At 45.8% G+C, this 21,775-nt stretch overlaps 4 protein-coding genes across 7 annotated transcripts; all 4 read right to left on the bottom strand.

Annotated features, from left to right (window-relative positions):
- Nucleotides 1-1,471: 1,471 nt before the first annotated feature.
- LOC120663380 lies at nt 1,472-3,572 on the bottom strand. Its single transcript, XM_039942184.1, has 3 exons — nt 3,169-3,572; nt 2,839-3,074; nt 1,472-2,393 (listed from the first exon to the last, which is right to left on the bottom strand). The coding sequence occupies exons 1-3, from the start codon at nt 3,470-3,472 to the stop codon at nt 1,833-1,835; spliced, it is 1,101 nt and encodes a 366-aa protein (XP_039798118.1). The 5' UTR covers nt 3,473-3,572; the 3' UTR covers nt 1,472-1,832.
- A 1,188-nt stretch (nt 3,573-4,760) lies between these two features.
- LOC120666560 (double-stranded RNA-binding protein 8-like) lies at nt 4,761-7,467 on the bottom strand. Its single transcript, XM_039946426.1, has 4 exons — nt 7,383-7,467; nt 6,807-7,072; nt 5,921-6,134; nt 4,761-5,841 (listed from the first exon to the last, which is right to left on the bottom strand). Exons 1-4 carry the CDS (start codon nt 7,465-7,467, stop codon nt 5,216-5,218), a joined length of 1,191 nt encoding a protein of 396 aa, XP_039802360.1. The 3' UTR covers nt 4,761-5,215.
- A 317-nt stretch (nt 7,468-7,784) lies between these two features.
- LOC120663382 (pentatricopeptide repeat-containing protein At2g38420, mitochondrial-like) lies at nt 7,785-9,381 on the bottom strand. Its single transcript, XM_039942185.1, has one exon. It carries the CDS (start codon nt 9,163-9,165, stop codon nt 8,089-8,091), a length of 1,077 nt encoding a protein of 358 aa, XP_039798119.1. The 5' UTR covers nt 9,166-9,381; the 3' UTR covers nt 7,785-8,088.
- A 901-nt stretch (nt 9,382-10,282) lies between these two features.
- Nucleotides 10,283-20,903, bottom strand: LOC120663377 (regulatory-associated protein of TOR 1-like). Of its 4 annotated transcripts, none has more exons than XM_039942179.1 (23): nt 20,332-20,902; nt 19,383-19,485; nt 18,767-18,849; nt 17,420-17,578; nt 17,215-17,331; nt 16,931-17,088; nt 16,660-16,814; nt 16,397-16,541; nt 16,246-16,324; nt 16,017-16,118; nt 15,710-15,793; nt 15,507-15,617; nt 15,076-15,429; nt 14,817-14,997; nt 14,099-14,710; nt 13,657-13,980; nt 13,439-13,562; nt 13,234-13,358; nt 13,017-13,156; nt 12,818-12,919; nt 11,663-11,748; nt 11,430-11,514; nt 10,283-11,314 (listed from the first exon to the last, which is right to left on the bottom strand). In XM_039942179.1, exons 1-23 carry the CDS (start codon nt 20,644-20,646, stop codon nt 10,979-10,981), a joined length of 4,080 nt encoding a protein of 1,359 aa, XP_039798113.1. In that variant the 5' UTR covers nt 20,647-20,902; the 3' UTR covers nt 10,283-10,978. The 4 variants fall into 4 exon arrangements, with proteins under 4 accessions (XP_039798113.1, XP_039798114.1, XP_039798111.1 ...); XM_039942180.1 differs by having other exon boundaries at nt 13,439-13,559; nt 20,332-20,901; XM_039942177.1 differs by having other exon boundaries at nt 14,817-15,429; nt 20,332-20,903.
- Between the last annotated feature and the right edge of the window lie 872 nt (nt 20,904-21,775).

Consider the following 21,775-nt stretch of genomic DNA (forward strand, 5'->3'; position numbering starts at 1 on the left):
TCTTTGCCCAAGGGACTGCACACGGTGTACGCGGTGGCGGCGAGCTCGGGCCTGGTGGTCTTGGTGTACCCCCAGACCCCAGTAGAGGGCGCAGAGCACGTACTGGCAGGCAACGGTGAGAAGCAGCAGCGGCGCCCTTGCAGTAGGCTAGGCGGCGTCGTGCGGGCGCCAGCGGCAGAGGAGGAAGAGGTGGTGACAGAGCGTTGAGGACATGGTTGTTGATCTCTATCCAGCGGTACCTTTCCGCCGAGCAGGCCGAGGAGGAGGAGCACCAGCTAGCATGCTGCTGGAGACGCCGACGCCACAGCAGCAGGCTATATTCCTGTTGTTCATGAGCCACTCCTTGCAGGCCAGGCGGATGCTTTGTGCCTGGATTTTGGAAGGCAGGACGAGGCAGTTGGTGCTCTCGGTCTCAGCTAAGGCTGGCTGGTGAAGCCAGGAGGCCATGCAGCGGCTGCACTGCACAAAATCAAGGATGGACTTGGTTAAGCACTGTACAACAGAATTATTATTGCCACTGAGCGTGAGAGATCCTTCTTTTCATTAACGTCATCACTTCACCTCAAGTTCAGATGCGCAAGTAACTGGGAAGAGAAAAACCCCAGGGAATGGAATTCATTATTCCACCCATATCCAGACAAGATAAGCTAACAATCGTTTGGTGAGCTACATGGTGCTCAGTGCCCAGCGAGAGGAGGCGCAAGCGCAGCAGCAGCAGTGATAAGAGTAGTTGGGGAGAAGAATCGTTTTGGCGCGACGGGGAAGGGATCGTCGGAGCAGAGGCACCGTGGGTTCATAATTTTGATTGTTGGGGAGAAAAAATGGGGAATTGTTGGAGATGAATATTTTTTCTCTTCCCATACCTATTTGGGGAGTTGACAAACAACAAGTTTGGAGAAGAAAATATATAAGAAACAGTTGGAGATGTTCTTAGTTATCTATTTGGATCCCTAACAGCTAATTTAACTAGCTAATTATTAGCCGGAGGATCCAAGTCTAGGGAAAAATACACTGGTGTCTGGTGAGCTCAGGAGGCAGCAACGTCCTCGAAGAAAATATATAAGAAACAGTTGGAGATGTTCTTAGTTATCTATTTGGATCCCTAACAGCTAATTTAACTAGCTAATTATTAGCTGGAGGATCCAAGTCTAGGGAAAAATACACTGGTGTCTGGTGAGCTCAGGAGGCAGCAACGCCCTCCAAGAAAATGTATAAGAAACAGTTGGAGATGTTCTTAGTTATCTATTTGGATCCCTAATAGCTAGCTAATTATTAGCCGGAGGATCCTAGGGCAACGTCCTCGTCTGAAAATGAACCGTCTGGGTAATATTGCCGGATGTCGCTCTTCAGGATTTCACATCGAGACAAAAGGCGTCGCCATCTCTTTTTAAAAATAACTATAACTATTTCATTAAACCAAAGTTTATCTTCATTGTAGCTTACAAATATCAAGGGTGGACACTACTAAATGTACTGGAAATTAAAATGAGACTGAGATGCACCAAAATATCAATACAGAGTACAAAGGCCTCATTTAGCATAGCTATTTACCATATGTTATTTTGGCTTCAGCTTCACTTATTACACGCAAATGGAGACACCGTAGCATGAAGCCGTTTTATAAGCTCATCATGCTAAAATGAGCTCTTTTTTTTTTTTTTGCTTCACCAGCTTTAGCTTCACTGGTGAAGTTGTTTTAGCATAAGCTATGCCAAACCAAACGCTGGCAAAGGAGGCCTAACTATAAAATATCTAGGGAGAGTTACACCGAAATCAGATGGTCTAAAAAACCAGAATATAAACCGGTAAATAGTTGCCTGATGAGAAATTCGCTAGGTCGACCAAGTCACTTTAACCAGGATAGAGGCCTCAACAATGTTTATTTGTTGACTGTCATATCCATGCATCTTTGCTTTGAAGGAAGCACACCGTTCAACTTCATCAATGACGCCTCCTCTTTCATCACCAAACTTGAACTTCAAATGCATCCAAGTATCTCTTACCACAGAAACCACAAACCTTCTTAATCCACGTGACTGACTAACAGTGCCATGAAACAGCTGGATTTCTTTCTCTAGTCCGCTAACAGAAGAAGTAAGAAGCAAACTGAAACCATTCCCATGAACTTGTGATACATCCACTTGTATGGTTGCCTCAACGGCACCGTGAAACATTGCTAATGTGATGTCAACTGCACCACCGACACCATCGATACGGCTCAAGAATGGTTTGCGTGATGGTGTGGTTAATTCATCAAAATCCGATACCCCATCGATTAACTGAATGTCATCTGCTTCTTGTTCTCCTTTCTTGATTCTCATGTCATACTCTATAAGCACGGCAGAAAACATGTCGATACCTCGCTTGGGACCAATCATCTCAATAAGAGAACCCTACAAAATCATTAATTAGTAACTCGTTATGGGAAATAAGAAATAGTATTTCTAGAGATAAATGTGCCCATTGGTTTCATAGATAAAAGATTGAATCCAAATTAGAAGGTAGATCATATGGTGAGCTGAGGGTTCGAAACCATATAGAATTAACATTTGACAAGTAAAAACGGGATATCCTCGACCAACACGTACTAGGTTGTTATTATAATAAAAAAGTAGCATTATAAGGTGCATATACAGTATGCTAATGGATATATTTATATTTTGGTGTTATAAAACCACTTGTAACATTATAGTATGCTAATCAAATATATTTATATGCACAGGCATGTTTGCTAGTAATTAATTAAACTAAGCAGATTGAACAATAGAGAATATATATTACACTTAGTAGCTAAAAATTGTTCATGTGTAGACGGACTGTAGATATATGCATGGTTACCTGCTCCAACGTGATGGGATCATCTCTGCTCCGGTTAAATATGTAATTGCGTAACATGTCTAGAGTGTCGCGCGCAGCGATATAACCATATACTTGCACTGATCCAGTACCCGTAGAAATATTACCCAATTGTATTGAATATATTTGCATCATCGGTCGCGAGAAATGGATTTGACAAGTTTCGTGATTGGGTTTGCAATCGGATGGGTTTGAAAGTGCCATCGGCTCCAATTGAGCTTCACACGAAACGTAACGATGTGTTTAGAAGAATAGATAGATAGATAGATAGATAGAAATCGGTATAAATAAAGAAAGAAAAAAATGACTCACTCTCGTTGGTATCGGAGATGCGGTAGCGCTTGTGCCAACCGTTGGTGACGCTGTATATGGAACCGTCGCGGTGGGCGCTGCAGGGCAGTATGGCGGCGCGGTTGATGCCGTCGGCTGGACGGCCGTCGCCGTGGCGTGCGATCACCTCTCTGCTGGCTCGACTAGCGTCATCGAAGTATTGGATCCACTCCTGCTTATCCTCTCCTTCGGGGATGTCGAAGCGGTGGCCACCAGGAAGGATGATGTACTCGTATGGTGAACTCCCCTCGCCGGCTCCTGTTTTTCCTTCACAGCTGCGCGGCATGCTGCCGATCCGCCGGACGAGGTCGATCTGCGAATCCTATGCAGAAAGGAGGCGGCGGCGGTGGCGGAGGGGAGTAGAATTGGGAGAGGAGGCGTCGACCGTCGACCTGGGCAGGACCCTTCCTTTTTGTACACGCAAGAGTCAGAGAGGGCCGTCCGCATCGGAGTCCGGTCCGAGTTGGAGCGGCCTGCGGGCCCATCAAGCAGGCCCAACCAGAAAAGGAGCAGGCCCAACACAGCATGCACTTTTGCGTTGCCAGTGCTTCCAGTGAAGTTTCATCAGTGAGTCTGTCTGTCTGATGCATCAGTGAAACAATTAACCAAGACAAGACCACGATCTCAGCTCGCAGCCATCTTGGTTGGGTGGGCCAGTCGAGCAAGGGAAGCTTCTGTACTTCTGTTCAGTTCCATGTTTCTGCGCACATATGCCTGCTCCATCTTCTACCACGACAAGGGCTCCTCAACCAAGCAGACGGCAATGCCGTTTCGGTAGTGGCCGGCGGTTTGGAGGTCACGGTTAGTTGCTGGAGAGTGAAGATGCATGGAGGCTGGCAGTCTGCACAGGACACCAGGAGGAGGGTGCATGTCTGAGAATCAAGCGCGCAGGTTACAGCAGCGTTGAGATTTAGCCATTCAGAGCAAGTATTATGGTGGGCTAAAAGCAAGCTGAATGCTGAGGTGGAGAGAAAGGGGAAGTGGGCTGTTAGCTAACCGTCAGCTTCGACACAAAAACCAAGAAATTATGTGAGATAGACAAGTGGGCCATGTATTTATGGTGGAGAGCTAAACCATTAAACCATTATACAAGTTGGCTGAGAGGTGAGCTACAAAAGTCCTTACAGCCAGCAGCAGACTAAATCATTAACCTTGCTCTCAGAGATGATGCACTTGAACATAGGAGGGGGAGGCAATTAGTGTTGATAACAGAATAACCACGTTATGGGCAGCAACATTTGTATTGCAGTGAATGTGAATAGTAGACAACCACACACAAACACCCTTGAAAATCATGTTAGATCACCTGTTCAGGAAAGCATACTGCTCTGTTTTTTTTTGTGCAACCATAATTTGAGCTAAGAGATTCAAATAATGAATCACGACATTTAAGCAACCATCCGGCAACGAGATCATGCAATTCAACCGTTCAAATATGACAGGGAAAAACTGACCATAAACTGAGTACCTTGGTTTGCATAGCTCATCAGGAATAAAATCAGCCAATGATTGCAACCATAAATTAACTACGTTCATTCACACGCTCCCATCTTTTTTTTCCACAGAATTCTCTCTGAACTGGAAAAACTCAGTTTTTTTTTATTATTTGCAAGTCGATGCACTACTAAATTGGAAGACCCTTACAATTGGACTCAACCACCACAATTTATTTTATGCTCATAATATATCTCCCGCTGACTGATTTGCCTCCAGCAACGAATGCAACCCAAATATTTTGGTCTTCTTGTTCAGAAGATTTGCTGTTGTCTAGAAATACATCCCTAGTTAGATTGCACCAATTCACCACTTTGAGGTGCTTCTTGCTTAGGTGTTTCTGTTTCCTCACGCTGCATCACTGCAGTATTGATTGGTGGATCCTCCTTCACATAACCAATTCACCACTTTGAGGTGCTTCTTGCTTTGGAGTTTCTGTTTCCTCCCGCTGCATCACTGCAGTATTGCTTGGTGATTCCTTCACATCTGTAGCGTCCCTATTAAATTGCAATGCTACATAGGCGCTCACTGACTCCTACTCTACAGCTCTAGCTTCCATGTTAGGCATCACCACTTCAGCACTACCGAGTGGCTCCTGTTTCACACTTCTAGCTTCCTCATTAGGTTTGGCCGTTGCAGGATCTCTGGGCGGCTCCGATTCTATTATCCTAGCTTCCTCATCAGATTGCAGCATTACAACTTCCTTAGTGAATTGAACCATTGCAGCGTCTCTAGATAAGTCAGCTGGTTCTACTATTCTAGCTTCCTCATGGTGTTGAAGCATTGGATCTGGAAGCCCCTGCTTTACACTTCCAGCTTCCTTATCAGCTTGCAGCATTGTCATATCTCTAAGAACCTCCTGTTCCACTATTCTAGCTTCCCCTTCAGGATGCAGCATTATACTGTCTCTGGAGGGCTCCTCTGTTATTGTTGCCTGTATTGGGACATCAGAATCATGAACATCCCCAGCCTTTTCATCATCAACAATCTGGTCGGTCTTCCTCATGAATTTCCGCTTGTTCCATTTATTTTTTCCACCACTTTTCTTGACTTTAAGTGATTTGGGGGTTTCAGGTGGCTTTTTATCTATCTCCTTAACCTGCCTTTGTCCAGGAACAACAATGTACTTCGTGGCACCATTTGCACAACCTTCTGATTGACCTGCACCAAACATTGCCCATTTATGACCCAATCCAAGCCAGATCCAGAATTACCCCGGATTAAATAATAAGAGAATTACCCTGGATTGCTAGAAGAGCTGTTCGGGCAGCTTTTATCTCTGCATCCTTCTTGGTTCTAGCTGCAGCACCTATGTAGTGTATGCCACCAATCTCAACAGTGCATACAAAAGGAGCTATGCCTGAAGCTTGCTTAGAGCAAATATAAGATGGAATGGCGTAATTCATCTTCTGAGCATACTCCTGAAGAAGATTCTTGCACAGGCCAGTCTCTTGCTGCAAAGCATATTAAGATGTATCAAACAAACACGTCAGTCAAGAAGAGCTACTGCCCTGCTATGCTAATTTTGTCATCCTAATTTCTAAGAACTATAGGATATCTTCAGAATTCAGATTATCTAGTATGCATGGCTCACAAACTGGGCAGAACAAATTCGCAAACATTTTCATGACTAATCCCCTACTATATTTAGAGGATATCTTAGCATAATCGAGAGCTTCAATAGTTACAATCAGACAGAAGAATGTGTTGAATTTGGGGAAATGCCATGAAACCTAAAACAGACCTTCGTGATTGTACTCAGGTGCTGTTAGAAGGCCACAATTGAACTATTCAACGCTACTTGAAGGTAACAACAGCAAGGAACATACATTTCATTAGCAATCTTCCAATACATTCGCTGAAGGCTTCACCATGGCAAGTAGGGATAAATATATCTAATTTAAAGAAGCACGTAAATGTTCTAGGCAGCCTATAATGGTGAATGAGTCAGTTCCTTTTTGCCCAAGCACAAAAGGACAAAAGAATGCAGATCACCAATCATTCACATATAACTTGGAGTTGATGGAATGAAAAGGTTTTCTTGTTGGAGCTTATTTTGTATAGAACTTAACTTAGAATATTTATTACTTGTTTAGCACAAATATCTGTGTAAACGAGTAACTTACTACTGCTGGGATGCTTCTGGTTTCGGATGCTGGAACAGACTTGACTATCTCCAGAAGCGCAACTTCAGCGGCCGACTGTTCTGCAGCCTTTCGGCTGAAGAATCCAGGCAGCGAATCATACTTGGTGTTGTTAACGACCACTGTGGACTTGAATATTGGTTCGTGGGACGGCCCCTCTTTGAGGGTATGATACTCAGGGGTTGGGAGACCAGCTTTCTGCGCGTACTCTTGTAGGTGGCTCTTGAATACGTAGCAATTCTCAACCCCTGTGCGAAATCAAGCATACAACAACTAAGAAAACGGCAATATTGCATTGCTGTTGAAAAAAGAAGAGGAATTTGGAATGAACTATCCTGGAAGCCTCCGGTAGGATGGATTAACAAGCTTCTGGTGACAAATAGAAAGATGCTAATGTCGTAAATTACTTAAAAAATGGCTAGGATGTGTTCCGGACGGGCAGGTAACTGTGTATAAGGTGACCAGATAGTAGCAGAGGTCATCCAAGAAACTGAGCAAGAAATTGAGCGAAATCAGAAGGAATCAGATGGGTTTGGTTAGAGGGTTGGGGAAGCTTACTGATCCCGGCGGGGGCGGCCGCGACGATGGGCCAAGGGGAGAAGTTTGCGGTGGCATCGGGCGGCGCCGCGCGTCCGCCGTCCATAGCCCTCCCCCCCGCCGCCTGGAAGAGTGGAGTGGGGGTGAGGATTGAGGAAGCAGGGTTCTGTGCGGCGTTTCTAGGGGCTGTGCGTGCGTGGCTCTAGCATTATCACGGCTAGGGATTCGTGTTACCTCTCGATGGCAATCTAGTCCCACCAACCGGTGGTGCCCAGATGTCAGTTGCACCGGCTGTTTCTTCGGTTAGCAAGGTGCCTGATACTGGAATGAAATCACCTCCTCCAATGCATAATTTCATTGCACAATTTTATAAATAAGCTATCACATTAACGATCAAATGTGTCATGTGACCAATAAAACTTGTTGAATGTGTGTAGATAAAACTCAAACCCTCTCAATAGAGTTTCATTGTAGTTTCATAGTTCTTGGTAATTATGTACACCAAGTTTCATTACCGTGAAACTCTATTTTTCTTTTTCTTTTTAAATTACATGTCATGAAATCACTTTTACCTATATGGCATGTTATTTAATGAAGATGAAATACTTGCACTGAGAATGGTCTCACAGATTGTGAGTTTGTAGGGCTGTAGGCACAGGACAAGACGGCCTGGTGACACTGTGAAGCTAGATGCACAACAACCTAAACCCAACATGCCTGTTAATTGCTAGTAGTATGAATCACTGCAAATTGCTGCACCCACTACGGGTTGGTCGGTGGCCTCCTCCAATGAGGGGAGCTGCTCGAACGCCGACGGATCCAACCCGGCCGCGCAACCGTCACACAGGATGTCCAGCAGCAGCCCCGGCGCCCGCGCGAGATGGCCGCCGCCACGCTGACGCAGGGCGCCGACCAGCTCCGACAGCGCCGGCGCGTCCCACCGCAGGCCCCGCCTGGCCGCCTCCCGCGCCACCTCCCTCGCGGCGTCCGTGTCCCCAGCGGCCACGCACCCGGCCACCACGACGCCGAACGTCGTCACGCCGGGCGGGCACCCCGCGCGCTCCATGCACCCCAGCATCCGGCGCGCGCCGGCCAGGTCGCCCTTGTCGCACAGCGCGCCGACGTAGACGTCGTAGACGCGCGCGCCCGGCACGAGCCCCCGCAGGAGCATTTCGTCGAACGCCTCCTCGACGGCGTCGAACGATCTGTTCTCGCGGAAGGCGCGGAGCACTCGCTCGAACTCCAGGATGCCCGGGCGCACCCCGTCGGCGTCCATCTGCTTCGCCACGACCCCGTACGCCTCGGCCGCCAGCCCCTCCCGGAGGAGCGCGTCGACGACGGCGTGGTGGTCCGGCCCGCTGGGCGAGACGCCCCACCGGCGCATGTCGTCCAGAAACGCTAGCGCGTCCCGAGCGGGGGCGCAGCGGCAGAGCGAGGCGAGGACCGCGCGGCAGTGGCGCTCGTCCGGGTCGAGCAGGAGGCCGGGCATGCATCGCAGGAGCTCGACGGCGGCGGCGGGTCGCTGGGCGCGGCACAGCGCGGAGGTGAGGATGCGGAAGGTGGTGGCGTCCGGGGCGGCGTGCGGCGCGGCGCGGAGGAGGACAGAGGGGGCGACGCGGAGGAACGCCGGGGAAGAGCAGAGCGCGGCGAGGAGGGAGTTGAGGGCGCGGGTGTTGCAGCACGCGGTGAAGAGGGTGGCGGCGGCGGCGAAGCGGCCATGGCGAGCGAGGGTCACCAGCAAGCGGTGGTGGTGGTGGCCTGTGGTGGCTTCCGGCGACGCTACGACGTGGCTGCTCGCGCTCATCTTCGCTTGTGCAGGAGGGGATTATTTGGGGTTGTTGGGGGGCCACGCCAATCTCCTCCCCTGCAACAATGGATGGGAAGCCACGCGCACAGATCTTGCAGCTTCTGGACCGGCCATGGCGAAGGACGTGCGGGTGCAGCCGGCGGCCAGGTCCTGCGATTGGAGCGCTGCCTCTGTTCCCTGGTGAAAAGGAGCATCTGTTTTACTGCAGTCATCAACCAACACATGATGATTCTCAATTGCTACGTTATACCTTGGTTTACCCCCACTCCAAATCCAATCCAATGCCCCGATTACAACCAGGGTTTAATTAACCAACCGGTCCGGTCAAACCGGCGGGGTCCGGTACCAGTATAGCGGACCGGTTTGGCCGGAAACCGGTAGAAACCGGTCAAATTCAAATTTGAATTCAAAAACTCAGTTCAACCGGTTCGTACCGGTATACCAGCCGGTTTAACCGGTTTGAATTCAAATCCAAATTTAAAATCGCATATGTAACCGATTTGGAACGGTATACCGACCAATTTGACCGGTTTACCAAGTGGGCCTTAATGCTCGTCTCATTTTTTTCCTTTTCTTTTTTGGTTTAACTTTAAATGCCCGAAAAATATGTTAAACGAACGAATTTTTGAGAAAATTTGACACCATTAGATTCGTCGCACCTTGAAGTATTTTTAAGAATTTTTTGAGAATTTTTCATTTTTTTGAATTCAAATTTGAATTTTGAATTTAGGCTGGTACCGGCCCAAACCGGAACCGGTTCCCACTGATTTTGTAAACCCTGATTACAACACATCTAGACATAAGACATCCCCCACCCCCTCAATTGCTGACAAAACGAGAAGATGACGCCAAGCCTGTTCTTTCTGTTCCTGATGGCCCGATGCCAATGAGCAGGCAGTCTGGTGATCATTCATCAAGAGTCGAGAGATACAAATATCCACCTTTCAATCAGTCCACTCCAGGCTCCGCTCCAGTGATCATCACAGATAAGCACTAGCTCCATGTATACCACAAAGGCCTCAGGCCTTCAACAGCCCAATCAGCCGCGCATGCTTCTTTTCCTTCCTTTCACTTCAGGAAACAATAAGATTACACCCAAGGAAAACACATATTCGCACACATTACACTGGCTCAAGACCTGACAACTGTACAAACACGATTCGTATTTACAAATGGGCAATCTGTCCAGTGCTTACAATGCAAGAGGCTCGAGGACATGGATCCATTCATTCAAGCCATACTAACCCCATCTAGTGCTATATTAGCTGGACAAATGCATCTATCTATTCAACAACATCCATCTATGAATACAGGAGACATGTGCATCCATTCTATTTCCACCTGGGCCCATATGCACAACCCCACTAGCCCAGACAGCAGCAGCAGCAGCAGCCCCTACCACACCTGATTTATGGTATCAACCATCTCCAAACCTTTTTACAGTTGGTAAAAGCAAAGGTTCGGAAAAACTGAATGCGGTGACTATTTACATTTCGGTTAACCTAGGTATGATTAATTTATTTGGGGGGGGAGCCTCCAAGTTCAATGACAGGACCAGGGTAGGGGTTCACAAACCTTCTGCAAGGAGGCTAATGAATCTTGGCTTTGATGTATCTTACAAACTGCACACGTCGCCCGACAGGCAATATGAACCGAGAGCCCCAGTCATATACCACCATGTTGTCGATGACCGGGCTTCGCATCATCTTGGATCTTGTAGCTGGACCTTGGTGTGGACCCATTGCTTGGCCAAAAAGACAAGGCCTACTGGTTGCATCGTTGATGCATGTCAAGGGATGTCGAACTCATCTTACTTGTAATTTTCCTCGGCGTAGATAGAGACAAGAGCATTATCACCAGCACCAGCGGCCAAGAGTGATTTGTACGGGTGGAAAGAAAGGCAGTTTACACTGCCTATTCTTTGGCCCATAAATGATGGCTGGTAGCGAATTATCGTCAACTGCTCTCCTTCAAGACTGAACACTTTAATCATCTGCTTGGCTGAGCCACTAGCAACAACTGGGGCATGCCGATGAACAGCTAAAGCAGTAAGTGAACCCCTGTGTGCCTCAATAGTCAGGTAGGGTTCTGCTGCCCTTCTAACATCGAGAAACTGAATGTCTCCAGCTTGAGATGCACTTACAATCTGTGATACCATAGATGATAGAAAAGGGAGCCTTGTAAAGCTTTGAGCAAGCCCACAGTTGCTTCAACAGCTGAGAATAAAAAACATAGGAATGCAAAGAAGTGGTAGTACATACCTTGTATGGATCAAGCCCAGGCTGAAACCCTATGCCCACAACCTTTTCCATTCTTGGGGCATGTGGCCTTGCCATATAGATCAGCCTACAGTATAGGAAAAGAATATTCAGAATAAAAAAATGATATAGGTTGACAGAAATGAAAGAGGAAGGAAGACATTGGATAGGGCACATATAACATTTGCATGGTATGCTGGCAAGAGGACAAAGGATGTAGATACTACTGTACTTACCTATCAGGAGAGCGAACATCAAATATCCTTACAGAACCAGCAGCAAAACCAGCAGCAAAGTGTCCAGAGCGGACCTGAGATGCAGACTGAAACAGAAGCAACAAGCAAAGGTCATGCTCAAGAACAGACGATGCAAACAAGATTAACATAAAACTTGCTACAATAGCAAGAATTAGATACTTAAAGCAATCAAACAGAAAATTTCATGTGGATGGAATGAAAATACATGTGTTCTTGAGAACTTTCAATCAGCGGCGGACCCAGGGATCGAAAGGAGCCTGGGCCAAGCTTAAGACAATTCTATTACCATCTCCAGTAGAAGAAGATTGCGACCACAACCGATCATATTTGAACCGCTAGCTATTGAAACTGATTCTAGTTATTGGCCCTCTTTTAATTTTCTGGTCTCTAGTGTTGATTTGAATACGCACATGCTGACTACTACTTGCCTTGCTTATCTCTAGTAGTGGCCAGCGCACAAAAGAACTTCAGACATACTTTTACCATTGTGGTGCTAGCATTAGCTTGTTGCGCATATAGCAAGGGAGCCCGGGCGAGTGGCTAAGGTCACCGGGCCCTGGGTCCGCCGGTGCTTTCAACATGTTGTAGGAGAATAACAAGATGAGCTGATAAACCATTACACTGGAGCACAGTACTTATTTTTGTTAGTAAAAAACATAGTTTTTAGCCACAACAGGAGAAAATCCTTCGGAAAATTCCTATATTTGCCTCTTCTCACATTGTTCAACCTACTTGAGATAAGTTGACAATCATACAGAAAGCAACACCAAAAGCCACTTCCACTCATAAAACCTTGCAATTTCAACTGCACACAATTAGGAGTCTAGGAGGGTGCATTTGCATCAATATAGTGTACATCAACTCTTTTCAACTGCATGTATTTTGTTGTCAATATAACTATCAAATACAAACCCTGAATTATATGATACTGTGACTAGTAGTCAAATACAGGTACACGGTAATGTTGCAAGTTATTGATTAATATAGAATAGGAATATCAAGTAAACACGGACTCGCATATCTATGGTTATTTCCTCAGTAAGGAAGTGCAAGATAGCCTGCTCAAATAACAAAAGGAAGTTACTTGAACTAATATTTGAATTGCTCATATAGCACATGGAAACAAGAACTTACCAGGGCAGAAATTGCACTGTCACCAGATGACTGAATGGTGCTTAGAAGTTGTTCCTTGTCAAGATCCCATACCAAGATGGAAGACATGTCACCAGATGCATACTATTGAACAACAAAAGGAAGCAAGTTCCTGTATTAGAACAGCCTACAGCACATAAAATAAAATTACAGAACCAATGGGAAAATCATACAATATTACCAGGCAACCAGATTGCTGCTGCCAATCGATCACAATACTGCGACCAGCAGCTCGATGACCCTGAACCGATGAGAAAGCAGTTACAAGTTTTTGTCCTCCCTTTTGAGTAAAATTTTTCCATATACGTACATTTCCATCACCTGCAACATGAAAATTAGATAATGCAATGCTAGAAGAAATAAGTATACAAGGAAAAGCATAGAGAAGGGAGGCATACTTGAGGCAGCTAAAAGCAAGCTCTCATCAAGCTCATTGATAAGCAAGAGTTTTGATAGCCCTCTGTCGGACAATTTATGGTTTTGAAAAGAGTTCACTGGTAGTGCATCATCGTAGTTCCACACTCTGACATGAGACAGAACTTTAGCACAACTGCAGTAGTGCATTTCAAGCACCAGCATCGTTAATTGAAATAACAATTTCACCTTATTTGTTCATTTTCATCAGCTGCGATGACGATTGGAGAAAATGGCAACAATAATGCTGCTTTTGTACCTGAATCAAACCTTGTATCCCAACTAGCAATTTGGCTTGTCATCTTGCAAGCTGCTATTCCAGGGCCCACAATAATAATAATAAAACAGATAAATAAGCAAGAATATCAATAAAAATAATGTAACACAGACTAATGTAGGCCACATACATGATCGCTGGCACTTAGCAATGCAATCTAGTGCAATTTGTTCTCTCTCTTCTCTTCTAGCATGGGCTTCTTCGTTATCATCAGAACCAGATAAAAGTGGCCTAGAGAAGTGTCCACAACTCCAGTTGTAAATTGTTGATTGGGGAAGTATGATTAGTTCAGCATTACTGGGAGCCGCAGCAGAGATAAGGCGATCAGCTAAGCCCTCAGGAGAATTCATAGGATGTGGTTTGAACTCCATTGAACATACTCGGCGTAATCCTGTAAGATAATCATGTTGAGGGGGGCTAACAGGAGGCGTCCTAAATGCAATTGAGAAGTTTCCTGCAAAATATTCAAAGACTCAATTCAATAATTATTGTCTTTCCCTGAACAACCAGTGCACAATATTGAGGTATTCTGACCTCAAGCACAGCAGCGGAAGTGAGGGAGTAAAACTTACCAGAATTCATATCAAACCAGGAAGAAGAGCGTGCCATTCCAAAGTTTGATGGAGGTGCAGATGTCTCTCCTTGATGTGCACCTCCACTGTTAAATCTACTGTTTTTCATGACCACTTGCTCAACACCTATAAGGGACAGTGCTCTCCGGCCAATAGTTGCAATTCTTGGGTAAGGATCTTTAGCAACAGAACACATAGTTGATATATATTGAGAATAAATGACACTGTCAGCAGGCCTCGATCTAGTATAGCTGAGGCCACCATTACTTGCATTCTCTCTCAGTAATATGCCTGAATCAGAGTGTTGGGAAGAATCATCTGACTGGGGAGAGCCATGCATGATGCTACTTGTTGCAATCGGGCTGCTCGTAGAAACCCTTCCATCACGACAAGTGGCACTGCTATCACTGCCAACCCTTAGCACAGGACCAATATGAGAAGCAAGGCCACTGCTGCCTTGTCGAATGTTGTTGGGACTGTAGACATTGTTTGGACTACTTATATTGGCCAGTGATGGTGGTGACTTCAGCAATGAATTGGTTTGAGGTTTCCAATACTCAGCAGCAACAGATTTGAGATGCTTATTGTGACCCAATGCAAAACGAGTAAGCGCTGGAAAAACATCAGATCAACTCAAAAACGTTAAAAAGAATTTCTATTTTCAACACAATAAAAGGGTGCCCTATAAAAACCGATATATTTTTTCTAATGCACATACCTATAGCAACCTCACATCTAACAAGGGGGCTACCATCTGAAGAGACCTGCAGAAGGCTTCGAACGACATTTATTTCAGCTTTTACTTTTTCATCATCATCAGAATCATCATCAACACCATTTGATGATGTTGATCCCATATCCAGGAGATTCCCAAGTGCAAAAACAGCAGAAGCTCTGACCTGGCAATACCAAATATTTAATAAATATATTGTGAAGGAAGCAAATGAAAGAACAGATGAAATATGAAGGCATTGTACCTCAGGTTGTGGCTCCGATAACAAATAAATTAAAATTTCTGGTGCATTTGATTGCAGACCAAGTGACTGAGCCTCAGAAAAATCTTCCCAGAGTTTGCCAAGGCATAAACAAAGCCACTGCAAAAGCAAAGGCTCTGTCTGTGCATCATGGGGATTTTCAGGTTGCAGATGTCTCAGACAAACATCTATAAGACCTGCATGAATACAGGCCTCTTGACCTGTCCTATGCCCATCCACAATAACTGCTAAAACGAAAGCGGCCATTGCACGCTGCTCTGGGTAAGCATCCAAACTGTCAAGAAATCTGATAAAATATGTATGTCCTCCATCTTTAACCAAGTCAACCTGGCACGACTGCCATTTGGAGAAAAGTACACAGGTTAAACACCTGATCCTTCCAATACAAATGAACTCCAAACAAGAGTGCATACCTTATCAAGAGAGAGAATTTTTGTCCATATGAAAACAAGAATTTGACGCAACTCCATTGCACTTGTTTGAAGCAGTTTGAGCACATAAGGAAATATTCCAACAGACAGGGCCTAAAACAATGAGGCGAAACGGTTTGGGCGCATCAGAATATAAATAACAAGCACTTGTAAAAAGGTACATGCAGAAGAGCTCAAGTACAAACCAAATCAACTGCCCATGGTCCCATGTCAAGAAATCTTCCAAGCAAAACAAGCGCTCTAAATCTATGCGATTGACTAAGCAGGACCTGCACAAAACTTATGTAAGAAAGAAAGAAATGGAAGAAAAGAAACATAGTAGATAGGATAATTTAAGGGAAAGCATTCGAAACATTTTACTAAACTAAAATTATAGAAGAGAAGAGAAGAGAAGGGAAATGAGGTACTTCTAAAGAGCTAACAGAGTTAAACTGGGTTTTACAAATGATATTGACTTTTACAAAACTGTAACATAAAAATGTCTTATCTTACCTGAAGAACTATAGGTAACTGTTCAGGGGGCTTCTTGTCCTGAGAACCATGATCAAGCCACACTTCAAAAGCCGTCAGTTGTTCCGTGAAAAAAGGGCTCGGCTGGTTTGAATTAGGAGACCAATTAATTGACTATACTGAAGTGATTAACTGATTATATTCAAAAGGCAAAATAATACTGAACAACTGATGTATTTCTTAATAAAGGACTAAGTAACAAGTAGAAAACCTGAAACTCTGCATTTGGATCAGCAATTAACTGAGGAAGCTTGGAAAGGCAAATCTCAGCAGCCATGTCCCATGCGTCCCTGGGATTTCACAAGTTACAACATGCACAAAATAGCTAATGCAGAAACACAAGGACTAATCAGGTTAGCTACCACATATGGTGTTGATGGGTCGGTGGTAACAACGGATAAGAAATTGGAGAACAATTTGCGGATCGCATGATTCTCTCAGCAAGCAAGAAGTTACGAAAGAGACTAGCAACCAGAAGATCTTGCCTGAATAGCCTTTGGAATAGATCTGCACAGTGAAACTTTATCATAAACCCAATACAGCCAGACATTTACTTTAACTCAAATGATCTCCTCTGATTTTCTTTTTTCCCAAAAATATTATATATATCTCCTAGATGTCGTACCATGAGGAAGCACATTCCATGCAATAGTATCTGTAATGGCAGTAAAAATCCAATTCAGTTCTCCAAGAAGAGTTTTACGGTCATTTTGCCTTCCAGGAATTTGGTCAATAAGAGAACGATCCATAGAACCACGGAGTAATGATCTCTTACAAAACCTACATAGTTTATAGGCATGGCCCCATGTAAGCACAAAATGCAAGGTAAAAGAGAGATATAGATATATATATATAGAGAGAGAGAGAGAGAGCCGGGGGGGGGGGGGGGGACAAACCAGTGCAATGCCATCTTGATGGGTGTTGTGAGGCAAGCTGTAAACACATCAGCAGGAAATTCTGCACTCTGGGGAAGAGTTTGATGTGCTTCGCAGGCAGCAAGAAGAATGCAATCCTTCTGCGAAGATGAAGAGGAGCTAGAACTCCAGTCTAGGCGCTGAAGTAAACAAAAGTCACTACGTAAATTAGGCACTTCAGGAATAAGAACAAAACAGACACAAATCATGATTACCTTCAACTCCAAGAATAATAAGAGAAATAAACTAATAAGCATACAGCATACCTCTAGAAAAGCTTTCACAATAATTCCAGCTGCTGAGCAGTCAAAAACATAAATGGAAGGTGTTTTTAGCCAAGAATCAAGATCAGTAATTGGAAGTGGAATATACTGTGTGTAACTCTGCAACAAATTACAAAAAAGACATTTCATGAAAGGCGCCTATGATAAGTACATGAAGCAATCAGTACAGTGTCTTAGTAACATTTACCTTGTTAAACACCCAAATCTCACCATTAGTTGTAGGCTTTGGTACACCATGGCCATTGTAATGGAAAAGGACTCTCTCTGATCTGGCATATTTGCGACAAGTATTACAAAGCTTTTTAACTTCCTCCACAGTTGGATCTAGCTGAAGCTTGTAACGAGCCTGCAAGCGACATTAGCATTTAGGACATGAAGATGCAAACAATCAACATCAAAATATATGTTAGAGTATATTAGGCAACTCCGGATATGGTTAGTTTAGGATTGATTGTAATCCCGGAATAACCTTCCTTATCTCTAGGAGAGGCTACTTGCCCTCCAAGCCATGTACTCCTATATATACCGCCCAAGGGGCTCAAGCAATACATCGACCACATTATACGCATCCTACCCTCCAACATGGCATCAGACGCCTAGGTTTTAGATCCTGACCTAGCTGCCGCCGCTTCTGCTGCAACCCGCGCCGCCCCCGGGGAGATCGATCTCCGCCAGGGGCAGCGTCCTCCTAGGATGCGCTGTGGATCCCTCTGATCCGCGCCACCGTCGTCGTCAACCAGCAGTAGAAGGACCTACCTCTTCCCTGGCCGCCCCATGGCGGCGCCGCTCGACGTCCCCGTCGGGTACCACATCGTCATAGGGGCGCCACTGGGCCTGCGTGCCTCCGCGTCGTCGTCCCCCTCGGCTCCGCATCCGGACCCGCCCGCCCCTCCTGCGCATCAGGCCAGGCGCCCTGCCTCCTACCAGCGCCGCCGCATCGCTTCCCCAAGAGTGTGTGCCCTGCGCGGCTGCGGAGGACCTCTGCTGGGATGCCAGGCCACTGTGCCATCGGGGCCGGTGCACCGCCAATCGACGTCAACGCGGGGCTTCAGCGCTGCCGCCGCCCTCCACTACCGGTCCTCTCCAAAGCGCCGCCGCGGGCCTGCTTCCCCTCCTCCCTCAGCGCCGCGCTGCTGTCCGCAAGGTCGCGGCTGCGGGGGCGGCCTCTGGGGGTCGTCGAGCTGCTGCACGGCCGGAGCAGAGGAGCCGCTCGGGTTGCACCTCCCCCCGTCGAGCTCCCTGGCCAGTGGGTTCTTGCCCCCTCTACCGATTTGCCTCTGATCCTGTCTCTACCGATGGGTGTGAGGAGGTTGGGGGCAATGCTACGTGCACCCGAGATTGTACCCGCAGGTTCGGCTTGATGCTGCTGCTGTTTTTTTTTCCGATCTAAGATCGGTTTGCGTCGCCCTGCCATTCATCGCCGGACTTCGTCGACACCCCCGAAGGATGAGGTTGTTGCAGCGCCCTTCTAGGCTGCAACGACGACGTCCAACAATATAAAATATCACATAAGTTAAACAGAGAAGATCCTCACCTTAGGTTGCCAGCGCTCATACTGTGAGTGCAATGTTTTTCCAATATTTGCAAGGGCCTTAGGAGGTGCCATAGAAAATGGATCTGAAATGAAAGAAACAAAAATCTATGAGCAGATCTCAAAGCAATTCATGAGGGAAATAACAGTATTTAAGTACAGAACTATCAACCAATCTGAATTCCCATGTCTAAAATCTAGTAAACAAATTTTCCAGTTTCTTGACAAATAATTTTTCAAGCACTACAAAGTTGTAATTCATCGACAACGAAACACCAGTTATACAATTTTCATCTCTGGGATTGGTACATAAAATGGTCTAAAAACTATGGAGCAAAATAATGTCATATGGGAACAGTAGGTAGCAGACAGTTCATTGCTACGGTTATTTGGCATTGAGAAATGCAAAAGGTTTTTTTTTTTTAAAAACACAGTTTCAATTAGATGGTGAAAAACAGATCATTTTACAGTGGATCCTAACTTGCAGAACATATTCACATGGGGATGAGCTGAACTCCACAAACATCATAGGCGAAACAGATTTATCAGATACAGATAACTGTATTTTTTTCCTCAGCTAATAAGAAATTTGGAAATATACACTCAAATAAACATTTACCTATCCAGCACTCCATTCTTGCGCAAGGGGAGATTTTAATTACATCTGGTGGATCAACACTAATGTTTAAACATAATACAAGTGCAACACATCCTGTCTTCATCTGCAGAACTAAATTCATTAGTAAATGGCATGTAAACATGCGGACAACATAGAAAAAAACACGGAGAATCATCTCATAGACAGACAAAACAAAACATTAAATAGCTATAAATTCCATAATTACATAGTAATTTATGTTGCAGACCAGCACTCAAACCATCACATGCCAGCTATACACACCCGATGTCCCATCTGATCTGGCGCTTCACGCAATTGCAATATGCACAATGTGGCATCCATTTTGTTGTATATGTAGGTATGTGGAGGCCACCATAATCATCACAACATTGACAGGATATGTTAGGCAAGTCCGGAGCAATACTGTTTACTTAATATCCAAAAACAGAATGGTCGAAACACTGGTAATCACCATGCTATGCTTAAATTGTCAATAAAATTAAGAATGGGCACGAGTCTGACGTCATAGCAGGCTACAATAATTTCCATTTTGTATTAATGATTATTAAAGCCAATCAGTGCGATACACCTCAGAAGCAGCAGCTGTAGCAAACAATAACGCACTCCACCGCATCACAATTGTCCTGCTTGCAACGTGTCATTACTTATTCCGTGACTTGAGAGGTCTCATCACATCTGGCAGCGCCGCAGTTAAAATCTTTTTGGTAACGGAAATTTTGATTAACGATGTTGAGTTCGCAGGTACTATATAATATAACGGCTTCCCCTGACTACCTGCTGCCCCCTAATTTACCATTTTTATAAGCTCAATCAGTTAATTGCAAGCCTATGAATCCTCCAAGCCGAAACGCACCCAATCCAGCAAACAATCAGGTGTAATAGCAGAATCGGTAGAAAGCGCATCGGCATACTGGATCACATCCATTACCCGGTCCTTTGGGCGCCACTTGGAGACAAGGCCGCTGGTGGAGGGCCCGGCGGCGGCGGCCGCAGCCTCGTCGATCCCCTCGTGGCGCTGCTCGCACAGCACCATCACCTGGGGCAGGTACGTCACGGGCGCCGGCTTGTCCACCTCGGCGGGCTCCAGCCCATTCCTGGGCTCCGGGCCGTTGGCGACGGGGAGGTCATCCGTGACGTGGTTGTGGTGGTGATTCGGCAGCGGCGCCGGGGGCGCGGCCGTCGATGGCGACGGCGAGGACGAGGAGTGGACGAGCCTGGACGCCATGAGATCTCCCAATGCCATGGACGCTTGCTGTGTCTGCTGCTTATCCCCCTCAGCCGGCAGCCATGATGAGGTCGGGGAGCTTGGTCACCTACATGGATCGAATCCGGCCAGCGTGGCGAATCGGAAGGGGGCAGCCAGATGGTGAGTGGGCCGGGGAAGATTGGGCGGAGGTCGTTGGGGTGGGAGGGGTTTAGGGTTAGGGTTTGGACGCGTTTCAGCTGGAGGAGAGAGAAAGGGAGCCCAGGGCAGGGAGGGGGTGGGAAGCGGCGTCCCGGTGCGGTGCGGTGCGGTGCGGGAGGATGCAGGCAGGCAGACCAGACGACGCGAGGGAGAGGCGAGCAGAGAGGTTGACCGAAACAACGAGCGACCAACTAACGCTATAGCTGAATTTGTCATCGCACTAAATTGATTCTCTTCCCACTTGCTCTATCCTTTCCATACTCGCCACTATCTGACGCTACCATGATCTCAACCTCCTCTTGTGCCACTACTAAATTTATCATATAGTTTCCTTTAATCCTGAATTTCTCAAGTTTGGCACAGGTTCTCTTGTTCTACGGAATGTAAGTAGAACCAGAGAAAGATATGGTGGTAGTGCAGGGATGGCTAGTGACTTCGTATGAGATGGGGCGATGTCTTATTTATAGATGGAGCTATTTGGTCTACAGGCATGATTTACGCATGTCTATCGCCGTTTTAAACGGCGGTAGGTCCTCCCACATTTTTAATTATAGTGGGGGTGCAGAAGAATCTGATGTAAGGTGACAGGACATCGAAATCGTAATTGAAACTCATGAATATCTCATAAAAATATATTTTCACATTCTATTAGAATTAAATCTAATTTGTATTAATTTTTTAAAAAATATTTCCCTAACCTCCCATATCTCTATTATTTTCTGAAATATCTCTAAACGTAAAGAAAATAATTACAGTACAGACATCATATAAAATAATTAAACAATTAATTACAGCACTGAGAGCATATAAAATAATTAAAAAAATGTGGGAATACCTACCGCCGTTTCAAACGGCGATAGGACACTGGGCGTCTACAGTCCGGCTACAACCGGCTATAGCCGCGCTGTAGCCTGGCGGTAGCACCTACCGCCAGTTCATCCGGCGGTAGGTGGTGGTCCTACCGCCG

This window comes from Panicum virgatum, chromosome 3N (genome assembly GCF_016808335.1).
Source record: "Panicum virgatum strain AP13 chromosome 3N, P.virgatum_v5, whole genome shotgun sequence".
NCBI classification, from domain to species: Eukaryota; Viridiplantae; Streptophyta; class Magnoliopsida; order Poales; family Poaceae; genus Panicum; species Panicum virgatum.

Coding starts and splice junctions, on each gene's coding strand:
- LOC120663380 (XM_039942184.1), bottom strand. CDS start 3,472: ATGCCGCGCAGCTGTGAAGGAAAAACAGGAGCCGGCGAGGGGAGTTCA. Junction 3,075..3,168: donor CATCTCCGATACCAACGAGA/GTGAGTCATTTT, acceptor TTTCGTGTGAAG/CTCAATTGGAGCCGATGGCA. Junction 2,394..2,838: donor ATCCCATCACGTTGGAGCAG/GTAACCATGCAT, acceptor ATGATTTTGTAG/GGTTCTCTTATTGAGATGAT.
- LOC120666560 (XM_039946426.1), bottom strand. CDS start 7,467: ATGGACGGCGGACGCGCGGCGCCGCCCGATGCCACCGCAAACTTCTCC. Junction 7,073..7,382: donor GGCCGCCCCCGCCGGGATCA/GTAAGCTTCCCC, acceptor GATTTCGCACAG/GGGTTGAGAATTGCTACGTA. Junction 6,135..6,806: donor CCAGAAGCATCCCAGCAGTA/GTAAGTTACTCG, acceptor TATGCTTTGCAG/CAAGAGACTGGCCTGTGCAA.
- LOC120663382 (XM_039942185.1), bottom strand. CDS start 9,165: ATGAGCGCGAGCAGCCACGTCGTAGCGTCGCCGGAAGCCACCACAGGC.
- LOC120663377 (XM_039942177.1), bottom strand. CDS start 20,646: ATGGCATTGGGAGATCTCATGGCGTCCAGGCTCGTCCACTCCTCGTCC. Junction 17,089..17,214: donor TTGTGAAAGCTTTTCTAGAG/GTATGCTGTATG, acceptor TGTTTACTTCAG/CGCCTAGACTGGAGTTCTAG. Junction 16,542..16,659: donor ATGGAATGTGCTTCCTCATG/GTACGACATCTA, acceptor TTCACTGTGCAG/ATCTATTCCAAAGGCTATTC.